The 14405-nt window shown below is 44.2% G+C and overlaps 1 protein-coding gene across 1 annotated transcript in view; it reads right to left on the bottom strand.

Moving 5' to 3' along the window:
- Positions 1-14405, bottom strand: part of ophn1 (oligophrenin 1) — a 231309-nt gene that overhangs the window by 86351 nt on the left and 130553 nt on the right. Inside the window, exons 10-15 of the mRNA XM_059976800.1 lie at positions 14316-14398; positions 12957-13035; positions 4529-4562; positions 4369-4431; positions 3836-3910; positions 57-141 (exon numbers count right to left, since the gene is read on the bottom strand). Of these exons, the coding sequence (XP_059832783.1) occupies positions 57-141; positions 3836-3910; positions 4369-4431; positions 4529-4562; positions 12957-13035; positions 14316-14398 (419 nt within the window). The remainder of the gene's footprint in view (positions 1-56; positions 142-3835; positions 3911-4368; positions 4432-4528; positions 4563-12956; positions 13036-14315; positions 14399-14405) is intronic.

Below are 14405 nucleotides of genomic sequence, written 5' to 3'. Positions count from 1 at the left end.
GAAATGAGAGAAACTTACCAACAATTTGTAAGAAAATGATACAAGTAGTTTCCTACCTGAGGTAGTGCTTCAGCGCACTGGTGATTGTCTTCATGTCCCATTCGTCGCTCTGCAGGTCAACATCACCGGGATGGTTTGGATCTGAGAAACCAGGAACCACACAGTCACTGCAAAGCTTCAGCTGGAAAGATCAGTGAACTGAACCCCAAGGGAATTTGTTTTTCTATGAGGACATTGCATAGCTCAGTTTTCAGAATAAAGAAAGGACACGAGGGAATGGAAAATTGTAGTGTACCATATTCATGCAAAGGGCTTCTGATATGGTTAACCTGCTTCCCAACTCCTGCAGTAGCCTCTGATCAGGTTAAATTTCCACCATTTCATGTCAATGTTCGGTGTTTGTGGTGAAACTCATTCTCCCTTCACCAATTTTCTGCTCTCCAGTTCTGATGCTGACAAGCACCTAGTAAACTCGCCAGATATTCTTCAGCACAGCCCAGTAAGCAATGTCAGGAACAGGTCATGGAAATGGAGTGTCTTAGAATCACAATCGTTGAAAACTATTTCTTTGGCTCTCCACATCCATGCCAACCAAGCAATCTTGCGGGTTGCCCCCAGCACATCCTTGGGTGTGTTGGCTGTTAATGCAAACAACGCATTTCACTGTCTGTTTCAATGTACAGTACCATGCAAAACACTTCACCACTGTAGCTAGGGGGCATAAGACTTTTGCACAATACTGTATTTGTCAACGTGTAGCGGACAGCTAGTTTGTCAGTCTAGTGGGAGCAAAGGATGTTGAGAATGGTGATGGTGGAGCATCGCAGTAGGGGTGTGGGACAGGTGGCGGAAAAGGAGTGCCAGGGTGGGGGGGCTGGTGCGGGTGCAGACACAACCAGCTAGGGCAACCAGCAGACACCAGGGAAGGTCATTTGATTCCAAACAATTGATTTATTGATCATTACAGAATGTCCCTCTGCAGCTTCCTTCCCCCTTCCTTCCCTTTTCCCCAACCATGATTCCTTTCTCCCTGCCCCCTTCCCACTCTCAGTCCACAACAGAGACCCGTATCAGAATCAGGTTTATCATCACTCACATTTTTCATGAAATGTATTTTTTCTTGCTTTAGCAGTACAGTGCTTATGGGCCTCTGTAGTTTACACCCGGTGTAGATGGGTGGTACAAGAATTGGTGGGGTGGGAGAGAAAGGGAGGAGTTGATGGAGATGCAACAGGGAATATTTCAGGGAAATCTGAGGAGGAACTGCTTCACTCAGGGTGGTGTGAGTGTGGAATGAGCTGCCAGCAGAAGTGGTGAATGCAGATTCAATTGTAACTTTTAAGAAAAGTTGATGGGATGGGTATGGAGGGATATAGTTCAGGGGCAGGTAGATCGGAGTAAACAGAAGCCCAGACTGGCATAGAGAAGACCAGTTTTTCTGCTTTACAACAATGCCTTACACAGTTAAAGGTGCTACCTCAATGCACTTTGTTAGCATCTTCAATAGATCACACCATAGGGCATTACCGCCTCTCAAGCCAAGGTCTCCAACTTACTTTGTGATTTCGGTGAATTGATCAAATCCATAAAACAAAAAGAAAACAACGGTGCTAAAATAAATTTAAACTGGATTTTTTAATATCAATCCTAAACACAGTTGCTGGAAATCTTGATCAACATAGACTAAATGCAGGAGGAAGTCAGCAGGTCAGGCAGCATCTATAGAAAGGAATAAAAGATGAAGTTCTGGGCAGAAATCCTTCATCAGGTCAGGAATGGAAGGGGGAAGAAGCCAGAATAAGAAGATGGAGGGAGAGGGATGGTGTATAAGCTGGCAGGTGAGACATAGGTGAGACCAGGTGAGGGAGATGGTGGGTGGATTGGGGAGGGGGAACGAAATAAGAAACTTGGAGGTACTTTATCAATTCAATCCTTGTCATGGGTCAATCTACAGACACTGAAGGAGCTGAAAGAGCAAAGGGCTTTCACAGACAGCTCTAACGTGGGAAGTCTGAAATCCTCAGAATACCTTAGAAATCCACAATGAGGAGTATCAGGACATGGTACCCCTTTCTAAGCACAGACCCCGGCTCCCACTATAAATTAAATGGCAAAGGAGTTGGAGAAATGGTTGAGCTGGTCAGAGCTGGGACTTCACAGAAAGAAAACTCCTTCCATTCATACACTGCTGCCCACGTCTTCTTCAATCTAAGCCAAAAGATTCATATCTAATCATCTGCTTTTGAATTGCAAACTGTCAACATGGTAGCTAACAACACAGCAAAATCCCATCAGCACCAATATGACCCAGAGCAGATCTGCAGAGCGTTTCGCCAGGAGGCTGCCTTTACTGAACTGAGCCAGAGCACGTAAAGCACATACCACCAAGCTCAAGAACAGCTTCTACACTGCTCTTATTTAAAAGTTCTTGGTATAATAAGTTGGACTCTCAACCTCACAACCTGCCTTGTATTGATCTTGCACCTTACTGTTTACCAGCACTGCACATTCTCTGTAGCTGTTTGATGCACCATCAATAACTCTGAGACGTGAGGCGTGATATCGGCTTTTATTGGCTGGAAGAAAGAACAAGCAGCGATTGACCACCACACTACATCCTGGAGACTGAGGCCGGGGCGGAGTCTCCAATCGCCTTTATACCGGGGTCTGTGGGAGGAGCCACAGGAGCAGTCAGCGGAGGGGGCGTGTCCAGACAGGTATATGTAGTTCACCACACTGTTACACTTTATTCTTTATTTAACCTGCGTCACTTTGTTCTATGTCAATGTACTGTGAAATGATCTGGTCAATATGAAAAATGCATACAAAATATTTTTCCACTGTATCTTGGTACATGTGACGATAATAAACCAATTCCAGTTCTACATCTTTTCTATATTGGCTGTTTGTCAGTCTTTGTTATGTATAGTTATTCATAAATACTATTGAATTTATTTTTCAGTGAATTGCTGCAAGGAAATGGACCTCAAGGTAGTATATGAGGACATACAGTTCTGTGCAAAGGTCTTAGGCACATGTATATAGCTAGCGTGCCAAAGACTTTTGCACAGTACTGTAGTAATTTTATGTATTGCACTGTACTGCTGCTGCAAAAAAAAATTCATGACACATGTGAGTGATGATAAACCCGACTCTGAGATGGGTCTCTATTGTGGACTGAGAGTGGGAAGGGGTCGGGGAGAAGGGAATCATGGTTAGGAAAAGGGGAACTGCAAGGGAAGGGAGCAGGAAGCACCAGAGATACTTTCTACAATGATCAAATGACCTTGCCTGGTATCTCAGAGCTGAACGTGTCTGCACCCGTGCCACCACTCCCTGCCCCCGGCCCTGGCACTCCTTCTCCACCACCTGTCCCACACCCCTCCGGTGGAGCTCCACCTTCACCATTCCCAACACCCTTTGCTCGTGCCAAAATTACAAACTTGCTCTCTGCTCCATGTTGACAAATACAGTACTGTGCAAAAGTCTTAGCACCCTAGCGATATTTGTGTGGCTAAGACTTTTACACAGTGCTGTACATGTACTCTGTCATATAACATCCTGAAAAGCATAAATGATTCAGATTTTTTTAATAAACCTATTTTCTCAGTAATCATATACATTCCAAATGTATTTACTAATACGGTTTACGAAATGAAATGGTGGGATTTCCACTCTAATCTGTGTATTACTAATCCAGTGACATAACCACTATGCTGCATTATCTCAAATGGTCTACACAGGTTTAATCCGATACAGACACCCTTCCACAGAAGTACAAAAGCAAGTGTCAGCAGAGAAGTACCAGTAACATTATCATGAGCAGTGTTCTCACCAAAATATTGAGTTAGTAGTTTCTGTACTTGGAAGCTGCTGCCAACTGTTCTATATACACCCTCTGTGGTGATCCCTGCAACGATAGATAAATCCAAAATCACAATTTGATTAAAAACACGACAAAACATTGTCCTAACTTCTCAGAAAAGTTTTAAATTGACGCTAATGAAAAGGAAGTTTGTAGCATTCACCAGCCACGCTCCACATCTTTACCCTGGGGTTCCTGCAGAGTAGGGGATTTAGGGGGATGGGGGAGATTAATAAAAGCTGCATACCGGTTGACACAAGGGATTACAGGAGCCCAGTCTGTCACGAAGAAACCTCTCCCCACCAGTGAGCATATCTACGGGGAGCACTGGCACAAGAAAGCATCTGTCACCAAGGACCCCCATTATCCAGGCCACGCGCTCTTCTCCCTTCTACCATCAGGAAGGAGGTACAGGAGATTGGGTCCCACACCACCGGGTGCAGGAACAGTTGTTACCCTGCAACCACCAGACTCCTCAGTGACACGGGAAGAAAGTGTCCCACCTGTGGATTCCACAGCGTTGATGCATCTCCTCACAAACTTCAAGCCAAGCTCACTCAATTGCACTGAAAGATAAACATAAAGCCAGTGAAACTCAGCAGTCAGTCAGTAACAGGCAACTTCAACATTCTCAATGTAAGTAAGTGAAGATTAAGCACATACTTTGCTCTGGTTTTGTATTTGGAGTGATATAGATCTGGAATTGAAAGCAGAAAAATGACTATCAGTTAACTCCAGACAGTGTAGTATCCACTCTCAATTCGATATATTTCTCCCAGTTAACTTTCTATCAGAAGATGAAGAATACATCCAGAATTGAAATTTGTCTATAGACACATTCATTAAACACTCATGAGCAGTTCTACTAACTGCATATATAGACCACAGACAGTACTGCCTTTCAGTCCACAATGTTGCCTACTCCAAGATCAGTCCAACCCTTCCCTCCTCTGTATCCCTCCGTCTTTCTTTCATCCATATGCCTGAGAGATTTTTAAAAGTCCCTAATGTATCTGCCTCTAAAAATACCCCTGTCAGTGAGTTCCCTGCACACACCACTCTCTGTGTAAAATCCCACCCATCACATCCACTTAAATGTCCATCGAAACACCTTAAAGTTATGCCCTTCCCATCCTGGGGAAAAAAGCGCTGACTGCCCACTCTATCTATACCTCTTATCATCTGATACACCTCTATTGAGTCACTAGGTTACCCCTCAACCAGTGGCTCCTGAACCTGAGGGATAACTTCACTTGCCCCGTCACTGAACTGTTCCCACAACCTATACACACACTTTTTAAGAACTCTTCACCTCATGTTCTCAATATTTCTTGTGCACTTATTTATTATTCTTTATTATTATTATTAATTGCTTTTTTTCTCTTTTTGTACTTGCGCAGTCTTTTGCACACTGGTTGTCTGGCCTGGTGAATGTCTTCCATTGAATCTATTGTGGCTTTCGGATTTATGGAGTATCCCCACAAGAAAATGAATCTTCGGGTAGTATATGGCGCACTTTGGCAATAAATTTACTTTGAATTGCGAATCTCTCATCCTACTTCACTCCGAAGAATAAAGCGCTCGCTCGCTAACCTTCCCTTTTAAGATGTTCCCTAATCCAGGTAGCATCCTGGTAGATCTAGTCTACACCCTCTCTAAGGCATCCAGCTCCTTCCTGTAACCAGATGACCAGAACTGTGGCTTCAGTCAAACCGTATTTCAGATTCAGAATGAATTGGGGTGGCACAGTAGAGTAGGGGTTAGCGCAGCGCTTTACAGTACCAGCAATCCGGGTTCAATTCCCGCTCGCTTCTGTAAGGAGATTGTACATTCTCCTCACGACCGCGTGGGTTTCCTTTGGATGCTCCAGTTTCCCCCCGCATTCCAAAGACGCACCGGGTGGTAGGTTAATTGGTCATCGTAAATTGTCCTATGATTAGGCTAGGATTAGATCGAGGGATTGCCGGGCAGCATGCCTCAAAGGGCCAGAAGGGCCTATTCCGGGCGGTATCTCAATAAGTAGCACAAGAGGTTCAGCAGACACTGTAACACACACAAAATGCTGGGGGGAATTCACCGGGTCGGCAGCATCTATGATAAGGAATAAACAGTCGACATTTTTGGCCGAGATGCTTCATCAGGATCAGCTGAGCTCCTCCAGCACTTTTTGTGTGTAATTGCTACTAAATTTGCATTTGCTCCCACACACAGAAAATACAGAACCCCAAGGACAAACCAGAACTCCCAGATGTCAGCTTGGTCAGAGATTTGGCAACCGTATGACACTGCTGCTCATATGCACACCCTTCTTCAAGGCTGACTCACTGCTGAGTCAAGAATTAGATATTTATAGGTCCTGACACCGTCCAACCTGCTGGAAATTCTCTGCATCTCTCTGGCCTTCATTTCACATGTCCATTTGTTTTATTTCACATCCCCCACTCCATCTGTTCAGAATTATTCACAAGTTATGGAATTGTGTGAATATAGCAGATATTAATTCAAATGAGAATCAGCCTTCAGTTCTTAATGCAAGAATCAGTTTGAAGTTAAAAGGACAGCTTTGCAAAGGAAGTACACAGGCCAAAGGTTGCTAAGAGAAATGGTTTGCAAAATGGTAACCTTGAGATGTTCTCATCTGTGTCAGTTAAACATTAGTCATAAAACCAGGCAAGTACAGCTTAAGTAACCGAGTTCAAGGTTAGCTTGCAGACCCGCCTGACATTGCCACTCAGCACAACAAACACAGTCACTGGCATAGTTGGTCTATCAATAGTTGGGATATTTGTGTACTCAGACAGTCAGACCTCACAACACTAATCTTGGGCGTCTGGGTTCTTTGTCCTCAGAAGTATTCAGACCATCTGTATGAATTAGCTTGTCTCAGCAAGCTATTTGAACCTTCAGTGGTGTCTTATCATTTACAATGTACTTCCATTGTAAATATGTACTTCAAAGGGATCTTCTGTCAAGCAGAAAATATTGGGGTAAACAATGCCATTGTACTTTTGAAACACCTACTTGTACCTTTGCTCCTGAGGGTATAAGAATGCGATGTGCTTTAACTTTTGGGATACTCGACTAAGAGACTGTCCCTTTGTCATGATGAACAAAGACTTTCATATCTACCAACTTCTCCAGTGACATATTCACAGTCACATGACCAACCTCCCTCATTAACATCAACCAGGTGGCTAGCTAAATAGATCACCATGGCAGCACAAGAGTAGGTGGAGGTGGCTGGGTGGAGGTACATCTTTAGCAAAGGAGGTGTAAGATGCTTGGTCCCTCCACTAGCCTACAGGACACCCTCTTGGGCAAAGTGTCGCACCTGCTTAGACCCCCAATCAGTGTCGTGTGAAGCCATGGGAGCAGGCAGTGGATGGTCCTATGAGCAGCTGGTGCATATTGCAAGACCTGGTTATGAGTAAATTCTTTTCTGTTTATGACAGACTGCACGAAGCTGAACACATATATAATTTCAGACAATACTCTGGTGAAACCTTTCACCAGGCTCATCACTGACAATGCAAAAATTTACAAGGAAGAACTCGAAGTGGGAATGCAGAAAATGGATCTTTAGTGACATGCTGCACTTCATGGTTTTGTATACTTGAAGCAAGTTGTCAATCAGCCACACATAGTTTGGTGTTCTGTAGCTGCCAAGAAAATTTTTCAAAAACATCCTCAAATGCCTTCCATGTAATTTTCTCCAGTCACATTAGAAGTTCTTCGAAGCCTGCGTGGGATGACAAGTCTATTGGGACCCTGAGGACTTGTGGAAACTGTGTGGTGGTTTCTTTCAAACTTATAGTCTTTTAACATCCTTGGACTATTTTTACTGTGCCTATGGTCTGTTTTTTTATCAATTATGATATTGTTTGTACTGTTGTAACTATATGTTAACTATAACTATATGTAACTGTGTGGTTTTGTGTAGGTCTTGTAGCTTTAGCTTTTGGTTTGTTGGGTGGTAGAGTTGGTCTCCTGACTTGGTGTGTCTGGGTGGTCTTGTTTTGTCTGTTGGATTTGGAGCTCCTTTCTGGGAAACGCGCTAAGATGTTAGCGCGATATTAATATGCAGCAGCCTCTCCAGACTCTGGATTTGGGGATTACCAAACGTTATGTGGATTTTCTTGCATGGTCTGTTTTGTCGTGTGCTTTTGTAATATCATTCTGGAGAACATTGTCTCATTTTTTAACTGCATTGCATTTGTGATTTCTAAATGACAATAAACTGAACTGAACTGCCTCTCATTGATGACCTGTTTGATTGGTGGACTAACAAAATGCCTTCTTTAATCTTGACATCAGTTATTCTGATTTGAATTATGAATTGAAATAACAAATACAGGCTATTTAAAAATAATGTGTGATTTGGAAATTTCATGGTGATTTTCATCATCAGCAGCCCAAAATCTCTAAGATACACCCAAGAGCATTCAGGAAGCAAAATCTTTGTTGTTCAGTATTATTGGAAATCTATTACTGCTTTAGTTAGACTCCAGAAACATTTTGGTGAAATGCAGTGGGCAACTGTGAAAGTTTAAAGAAATCTACACATAAAACTGACCTCACAGTGAGGCTATGTCCACACTAGACTGGATAATTTTCAAAACACCAGTTTCGCATAAGAACGATAGGCATCCACACTATGCATTTTTAAAAATATCTGTGTCTACATTGAAATAGATATTTCGGTGAATCTCCTCCTACTGCACATGCGCAGGACACATCTACCGAAAACAAGCGACATGTCTGGTGTCGAATCTCGCTGTGAAAGTAAGCGTTTGTGCAATTACAGACTAGAAAAACTTAAACGACTGACAGCTGTTGGCTCTCGTGCAGGAGGACTTTAAAGTAAAAACAAATACTGGAGCATATGGAGGCAACCGACAGGGAGTTCACGGACAGTATGACCCAGCTGACGACAAACATTGAAAAACTGACAAACTGTTGCATTAATAAAGCCCCTTGTTAAATGCGTAAAACATGTCTGCATCAGTATTATCTTGTATTTCCATACAATGTTACATTAGGCTGTTACACATCTATTGTCAGAGAAGTACTTGCATAAATAGGTAAACCACCTTCATACGAGCAAGGACAGAATACAGGACAAAGTGAGTATACTTATTTATTCAGTAAGTTATGGGTCAAAGTATTTGGTGAGTACATTTCTAATTCTTCTGGCTTCAGTCTTGTTGCCATCTGTTCTGAAATTGTTAGGTTGCGTTCAAGAAAACAATGAAATGGTGCACTGCCGTCACCATCTGTTCCGGCATGTCATGACAGCGTTTTTAGATTTTCCGGTTACCCCATCCACACTGCTCCGGCCAAGCGGCGTTTTCAAAATTACACACCCTGGAGAGCGGTTCTGAAAAGCTCCAGTTTCGGGGGACGAAAACGCCATTTTAGTGTGGACGGAGGGTAAAAACAAAGAGAAAAAGCTTCGGTTACGGATTTATCCGGTGTAGTGTGGACATCTTAACTGATCACTCCTTACTGATAATGAACTGAAAATGATGCTGCAGCCATTGCCAGTGCAGACTTCATTTGGTGAAACCACTATGGAGATCAGAGTCTAGTGAGAACATGCCATTGATTTTGGTCAACCGGGGACAAGGCAGCACACTGAGGATGTTCAGTGGAGCGCTTTAGAAAAGGGGAGAGAGGAGCAAAGTTTAGACAAATCCTCACAATAAAACAGTCTGTAATCAGAACAGCATCATTTTCCAGCCTCATTAAAACTCCCCAAAGAAAAGCTGTTCATGGAGCGTTACCAACTCTTCCATTAGCATCTGCGTCCCGGAGCCACAAAGCTTCACAGGCACACCATCTGCAGAAGGGGTCCTTCTGTGTAGCCCAGTGTGATTGCACAAAGTAGAATTTTTGAAATGGGGATAAAAAAAAATGTATTAAGTTCCAGTTGCCAACATTCCACATTAGAGGGACATTCTGGAAATGAATCGTGATGCTGTAATCAACACACTTGCATGCTTTCTCCTAGGTATTTATTTGAGTTAAATCCAGATGTGGTATGTTTCCAGGACAGCTGCAGGCCTTGCCAGGATGGTGTTCTAATACTTACTTTAGGATTTTTGATGAGGTGCTAATATTGGATCAGGAACAGGCATTTTTGTCAAATGGGCTTGGCTCACGCTGCTTAGAACATAGGGACACTTAATAGTACAGCATATTACAGGCCTTTCGGCCTACAATGTTGTGCTGACTTATTAACTCCCTCCAAGATCAATCTAATGCTTCCCTCCCGCAAAGCCCTCCATTTTCCTGTCATCCATGTGCCTATATAAGAGTGTCTCATTTATCTGCCCCTTCCACCACTCCTGGCAGCATTTTTTGTGCAACCTACCGCTCTGGGTATAAAAAACTTGGGCCTTACATTTCCCCTATACTTTCCTCCAATCATTCTCAAATTATGTCCCCCCCCCCGCCCCCGACCCCCAGTATTAGCTACCTCCACCATGGGAGGAAGGTGCCCACTGTCTACTGTACAGTGGATGTTTACAGAGAATATACAGTACAGCTAGACAGGTAAGATGCAGGGACCACACCAAAGGAGATTGTGAAGATCTAGGGTTAATCACACAAGAGGTTCACTCGAGTCTTACGGAAGTTTCTGGGTGTACAAATGTGCAACTGCCTTTGCTGTAAACCAGACCGATATCTCTATTAAGCTCAAAAGTGAAAGACTAAGGCCAGAAGAAAATGGAAGAAATCCAACAACTGGGATCACCAGATACTAGGAAGATTTATGTAGGGAAGATATTGCCAGATTTAAATGGAAGACAAGGTGGTTCGATGATTTATGGTTTAAGGTTGAGTTTTGGGAGACAGCGTGCAAGAAGGTGGAAATTATAGACCCTAACAGGGGAGATCAGACTGCATCAGTGATGGGACTGATGGATTACCCATGGCATAGCTGTAATGTTAAAGGCAAGAGAGAGGACTGCATCCAGTATCCATATCACCTTCGTTCCTACTTCCCCAATGTCCACACCACGCAGGCGTAGCAGTTATTACAGTGTTATTCCAACTCAGGGCATCGGAGTTCCAATTTCAACTCCAGTGTCCTCTATAACTAAGTTTATACGCTCCTTCCCCTGAGTTTCCTCTAAGGGCTCCGGTTTCCTCCCACAGTCCAAAGACCGACTGAGTAGTAGCTTAATTGGCCCTGTGATTAGGCTAGGGTTTAATCAGTAGGCAGCTTGAAGAGCCAGTTCCACAATGTAGCTCTAAAATAGGAAAGCAAATCAAATCCCGGAAGCTACACGGAGCACAAAGACGTGATCCGGTGCTGTAATAAATCCAACAAATTGGGCGGTGTGGGCTCAATGGGCTGGTATTAATATAGTTCGGTAACGTATTTATGTGAGGAATGGTGTGTTTGGAAGGGCTGCAAAACAAAGTATTCCGCGGCATCTCAGTCCGTGGCAATAACAGACCAGTTGTCGCTAATGACTTCACATTGAAACAGCAATGGCAGAGAACCAGGCAATTTGGCTCAGCTATTCCCCCTTGTCATAATCGTGATGAATCATGCTCGAAAGCATCAGTACCTTCTGCCCGATGGAAAGGGGGAGAAGAGAGAATGACTGGGATTGGGGTCTTTGATTATGCTGGCTGCTTTCCCAAAGCAGCAATGGAGGATAGGTCTCCAACCTGATGGCATGAACATTGAAATTCCAACGGGATCCCACTACCAAACACATTTTTCCCTCCCCGCCTCTTTCTGCTTTTCACAGGGATCACTCCCTACGTGACTCCCTTGTCCACTCGTTCCCCCCCCCCCCCCCATCCCTTCCCACCAATCTCCCTCCTGGCACTTATCCTTGTAAATGGAACAAGTGCTACACCTGCCCTTACACCTCCTCCCTCACCACCATTCAGGGCCCCAGACAGTCCTTCCAGGTGAGGCGACACTTCACCTGTGAGTCGGCTGGTGTGGTATACTGTGTCCGGTGCTCCCGGTGTGGCCTTTTATATATTGGTGAGACCCGACGCAGACTGGGAGACCGTTTTGCTGAACACCTACGCTCGGTCCGCCAGAAAAAGCAGGATCTCCCAGTGGCCACACATTTTAATTCCACGTCCCATTCCCATTTTTATATGTCTATCCATGGCCTTCTCTATTGTCAAAATGAATCCAAACTGAGGTTGGAGGAACAACACCTTATATACCGGCTGGGTAGCCTCCAACCTGATGGCATGAACAGTGACTTCTCTAACTTCCGTTAATGCCCCTCCTCCCCTTCTTACCCCATCCCTGACATACTTAGTTGTCTGCCTGTTCTCCATCTCCCTCTGGTGCTCCCCTCCCCCCTCCTTTCTTTCTCCTAAGGCTTCCCATCCCATGATCCTTTCCCTTCTCCAGCTCTGCATCACTTTCGCCAATCACCTTCCCAGCTCTTAGCTTCATCCCACCCCCTCCGGTCTTCTCCTAATCATTTCGCAATTCCCCCTCCCCCCACTACTTTTAAATCTCCTACTATCTTTCCTTTCGGTTAGTCCTGATGAAGGGTCTCAGCCCGAAATGTCGACAGCGCTTCTCCCTATAGATGCTGCCTGGCCTGCTGTGTTCCACCAGCATCTTGTGTGTGTTGTTGTTTGGAGGACAGGTTGCTGTTCTTGATAAACCGAGCTGCTTTTACAACTCTTTACAAAAGGCTATATTTAAGGAGTTTGATTTCTAGACACATAAGGCATCAAGAGTATGGAATATGAAAGCGGATGAGTCATTGACCTGTACAGCACTTGTCCTGTAATTGTCCACTACAGAGTGGAAATGGCTGATACAAAGAGACATAATTTTAAGGTGATTGAAGGCAAGTATGGGGGAGACGCCAGAGGTAGTAAAGGGCATGTACTGGGCTATAACGTTCTATGTACCCTACCCTTTGCCTTACATTGGAGGTAAAACTTCAGTTCACTGCCTTCGAGAAAGCACAAAGTGCAAAGGCAACAGAAAGTTCCAGAGCCCTTGACTGGGAAATAATGTGGTCCATGACGAATTGGACCTCGTAGGCCAAGTCAATGTAAAAACAAACAGATAGTACAGTAAGGTACTCACCGGCTCCTTGCCATCCATTGCTTCAATCCACAGCCTCCTGTTGGCTTCCGATAGTGCCTGCAGTGTGACAGGGCTTTGCCTGTGAAAGAGAGATTTATATGGACTTTACTGTGGGGGGGGGGTGGAATAAAAGAACCATTGTACGATGTATTTCAGAACCTCATCAATGTCTCTGCTTTGCAGCTACTGAAGCATGAAGTGCAGACGTTGTGATGCAGGCAATGAGATTGCCAACTTCAGCACAGCAAACTCTCACCTAGAGAAAAACAGCAAATGGCTTTCCAACAGGTGTTGCTTAAAGCCCCCCTGCCTGAAAATAGATTCATGGAATCTTTTACCTCCATTGGGGGGGGGGGGGGGTGGAGATATCAAATTAGGTCTCATTTGATAGACAGTACTTTTGACAGGGCAGCTCTGGATTAAGACCATAAGATCATAAGAAATAGGAACAGAATTAGGCCATTTGGCCCATCAAGTTTCCTCCGCCATTTCATCATGGCTGATCCATTTCCCTCTCAGTCCCAACCTCCTGCTTTCTCCCCATTTCCTCTCATGCTCTGACCAATCAAGAATCTATCAGCCTCTGACTTAAATATACCTAGTGAACTGGCATCCACAGCTGCCTGTGGCAATGAATTTCACAAACTCACCGCTCTCTGGCTAAATAAATTCTTCCTCATCTCCGTTCTAAATATACGTCCCTCTATTTAAGGCTGCATCTTATGGTCTTAGACTCCCCCAGCCTAGATCTTTTCACTCAAATCTCTGCAAACTAAACTGCCAAGCCTCTGCCTGAGGGGAGAGCAAGACCCATTATGCTTTAGAAGGAAGATCCCTCTGTTGAAAACACACTTGTTACAGGAGCAGGACTTCCATTCCTTCTGACTGAGAATTTGACCATATCAAATATCGTTGCATGGGAGAAAGTAGTGATAGGGGAAAACAGACTCAAAACAATTGCCAAGTTTTCTTTCGGCAGTTACGTATTTAGCCTTGGTACTTCAGGCCAAAGGAGATAATCGCAAGAGTGATGGAACAGCAGACACCCTTCTCACGTACAGTAACACTCACAGAGCGAGAGAGATCATGGGGCAGGAAGGAATTAAAAGGCAGACTGAACTCAGAGAGGAAGAGGTGCGATGAGAAGGTGGCACCCAACTGGGGAATCTCCACAGTGACAGCTTTCAGCACAGCCATGGATTAATGACAGCAACACCATTATTCAAGGTTTAAAAAAAGCATGACATTCAATCAAATTCCAAGTGTGACTTATCACACAGTGTTCTGGCAACCCACATCCACACAGCTCCAGCTACTTCAAACAAAACTCTCGGCTCCGTTCGGGAACTTTGTGCTTACCTTTCAAGCAACTCAATATCAAAGCAGAACCGCTTGTCAATGGATTCGGTTTTCCTCCGAATGCAGGACTTCAGTTTAAATTCCTGGAGG

This window comes from Hypanus sabinus, chromosome 8, assembly GCF_030144855.1.
Source record: "Hypanus sabinus isolate sHypSab1 chromosome 8, sHypSab1.hap1, whole genome shotgun sequence".
Lineage (NCBI taxonomy): Eukaryota > Metazoa > Chordata > Chondrichthyes > Myliobatiformes > Dasyatidae > Hypanus > Hypanus sabinus.
Note: the sequence above shows the minus strand (reverse complement) of the source record. Positions and strands in the feature narration are given on the sequence as shown.